General features: G+C 33.5%; 1 protein-coding gene across 1 annotated transcript in view; it reads left to right on the top strand.

Annotated features, from left to right (window-relative positions):
- Positions 1-285: 285 nt before the first annotated feature.
- LOC104511485 (nebulin-like) overlaps positions 286-1,056 on the top strand; it is a gene marked incomplete at both ends in the record, with an annotated part of 7,274 nt that continues 6,503 nt past the window's right edge. Inside the window, one exon of the mRNA XM_010154118.1 lies at positions 286-393. Within this exon, the coding sequence (XP_010152420.1) occupies positions 286-393 (108 nt within the window). The remainder of the gene's footprint in view (positions 394-1,056) is intronic.

Genomic DNA, 1,056 nt, shown 5'->3' with positions numbered 1-1,056 from the left:
CTTTCCTGGATGAATCCAGCACAATCTCAAAAACTGTAGGCAATGTAATGTTATTTAAAGTATTGAAAGAAAAAATTCTTAGCTAATGTATTTAGCTTAGATCATCCTTTGGTATGAATTTGTATCAGCTGCTGATCTGGGGCTTTGAGTTTAGATAGCTAGATATAGCTGGGTTAGAATAAACCAACACAATTTTAAAATCTACTCTACTTACAAGCAGTTTGTTTTGCATAGAATGTAATATGTGGAACTTACACGAATCCCCTTGTTTAATTCTTCACCTAGAAACTCTACAAACAGGCCATGGAAGAAGCTAAAAAGAAAGGCTATGATTTGAGAAGTGATGCCATCCCCATTCAAGCTGCCAAGGCATCCAGGCAAATTGCCAGTGATGTAAGAAACTACTCTTTTGTTTCTTTGTGAGGTGGCATCTGATTTCTGCAACCTGAAAGTTATCAGCTGGGTTCTGGAAAAGGCATTTCTGTTAAAATGTCAAATAATAAATTTTTGTGAGCAAATTTTTATGTATGTTTAATTACTTCATTGTAAAGATTAAATATTGAGAAGTTACAAGGACAATAGAATGCTGCTATCATGTTAATTTTATACCTCATAAACCTGTATCTTTAATTAAATCTTAACAGTATGCATATTAATATATCTAATAAAAATTAAACATATTTAATAAGGAGAGGATTATTTCTCACTAATATTAGTGAAGAGTTTTTTAAAAAAACAGTATTTAGGATTCTAACTGAAGTCTCAGAAATTTAACGTGAGAATCCATGTTATTAGCCATGGAATTGCTTTGACAATTTCATTTTTTTTTGACTGTAGGTTATAGTGAAATTTGGACAATTTATTATTAGAAATATTTCATATGACTAACTGATATTTGAGGGTGATACAGAAATAGAATGATTTGATTTATATTTCAGTACAAGTACAAGGAAGGCTATCGCAAGCAGCTGGGCCACCACATAGGGGCCCGTAACATAGAGGATGACCCGAAGATGATGTGGTCGATGCACGTGGCCAAGATCCAGAGCGACAGGG

The sequence above is a fragment of the Eurypyga helias genome, unplaced genomic scaffold, assembly GCF_000690775.1.
Source record: "Eurypyga helias isolate BGI_N326 unplaced genomic scaffold, ASM69077v1 scaffold26370, whole genome shotgun sequence".
NCBI classification, from domain to species: domain Eukaryota; kingdom Metazoa; phylum Chordata; class Aves; order Eurypygiformes; family Eurypygidae; genus Eurypyga; species Eurypyga helias.
The sequence above is the reverse complement of the archived record's forward strand: the minus strand, read 5'-3'. Positions and strand labels throughout refer to the sequence as shown.